At 47.8% G+C, this 1,761-nt stretch overlaps 1 protein-coding gene across 1 annotated transcript in view; it reads left to right on the plus strand.

Moving 5' to 3' along the window:
* The first annotated feature begins 569 nt into the window (after positions 1-569).
* COLEC10 (collectin subfamily member 10) overlaps positions 570-1,761 on the plus strand; it is a 37,868-nt gene continuing 36,676 nt past the window's right edge. The window contains exon 1 of the mRNA XM_015413018.1: positions 570-713. Coding sequence (XP_015268504.1) covers positions 578-713 — 136 coding nt within the window. The 5' untranslated portion in view covers positions 570-577. The remainder of the gene's footprint in view (positions 714-1,761) is intronic.

Below are 1,761 nucleotides of genomic sequence, written 5' to 3' on the forward strand. Positions count from 1 at the left end.
AAACCACATTCAGATACCTCGGGGCAACACCATACTGACTGCAACATCACCCCTGAATGGCCATAAAAGGACCATAAATCTATGCAGAAGGTACCATAAAAATCCAGTTATCGGGCATGGAGTGTGGAGGCTACCATAAAATTCGATGATCAAAGGAAGTGAAACCAGCATGTAATGCAGAGGAGAATTTCTGTTCCAACGTGGGTTTCGTAAAACAACAGCGGGAAACGCCAATGCAGAATCAGCCAGAGAGTACAGCGCTAGACTTCTGCATTCAAGATCTCCCCACAGACCAGCGCACTTAAGGATTTCACAGCCAAGAGATAAGCTTTTCATAAACAACTGCCACTGCTGCTTAAATAGACCACACAATGTATGATCTGTCCTCCGATTCCCAACACACACACACACACACACACACAATTAGGCCCTCTCCAGCCTCCCCTTCCTTGAGCTTCTCATCAAGTGGGATCTCCAGTCGGGTCATTCTCCAGACTTATATGGGAAACCTTATTTTAGCAATTATTAAGCCTGGAAAAACGACGGGCATTTCCTGTGGAGCTCCGGGGCCTGCAGCATGAAGACGCAACTGTGGAAACACCAAAGCTTCCTCTTGCTTTTCCTTTTCCCAGTGCAGGTTCTGGGGTTAGATGACGACAGCCGGCCCACCGCGGATATCTGCTCAACCCACACGATTCTATCCGGACCCAAAGGTGGGTAGTCCGCGAGGTAAACACCTTTGCCATAGCTGAAGACCTTAACGTGCAGTTTGGGACAAATATCCGTGATTTATGATTTTTCCTAGCTGCTTTTGGGCCAGCAGGAAAGAGAGCTAAGAAGAACTTGGCAGCCTTACAGTTTGGCCTCTGCAGTTGTACCTAAGGGTAAACTTGTTTAGCAGACATTAGGAGGCTAATCCTGTTTCTCTCCATGCTGATATGCCTGCTGCCCTGGCTCTTCTCCATGTATCAAGGCTCTGTTAAAGGTATAAGTGCAGGGTCTGTTTGTTTGGTTTTTTGCCCCCAGGTAGTTGGCAACCGTAAAGGAAACGAGGGAACTGGCTAAGAAGAACTTGGCAGCCTTACAGCTTGGCCTCTGCAGTTGTACCTAACGGTAAACTTGTTTAGCAGACATTAGGAGGCGAATCCTGTTTATCTCCATGCTGATATGCCTGCTGCCTTTGCTCTTCTCCATGTATCAAGGCTCTATTAAAGGTCTAAGTGCAGGGTCTGTTTGTTTGGTTTTTTGCCCCCAGGTAGTTGGCAACCGTAAAGGAAACGAGGGAACTGTTTTTTCTTGCCAGGCCAGGAATGATCTCACCCAGTGATGAAGAATTCAGACCGCCGTTGCATAAATTACAATAGATCATCAAGACATTTTATGATTTGAGCGCTTCATCACAGGGGCTGTAGAAATCACAAAGAAAAGGGAAGTGCGGCGGAGTGACGTGAGGGCAGAAGAGGGGTCTAGTGTTTGTTTGGGTCAGGAGCATAAGGGACGGGCGAAAACAGCCTCACTGGAACGCATGCCAAACGAAACACCTCTGGAGAAGCTTTTAAGGAGTTCAGGAGACTTTTTCGCGCTGCCCCTCCCCCTCTAGTTGCCTCGGTGTTATCGATCCACACTTTTACTGATCTCTTCAGGTGAGACCATAAGGGATGCTGGATGCACCGTGATCTGGTTTCCAGCACCTTTTTTTTTCTTTTGCAGATAGCGGCGGGAGGTACCAGTTCAGGACTGGAGGACAGGGAAACTTTCTTT

Source organism: Gekko japonicus, unplaced genomic scaffold (assembly GCF_001447785.1).
Source record: "Gekko japonicus isolate JY-2015 unplaced genomic scaffold, Gekko_japonicus_V1.1 scaffold2464, whole genome shotgun sequence".
Classification (NCBI taxonomy): domain Eukaryota; kingdom Metazoa; phylum Chordata; class Lepidosauria; order Squamata; family Gekkonidae; genus Gekko; species Gekko japonicus.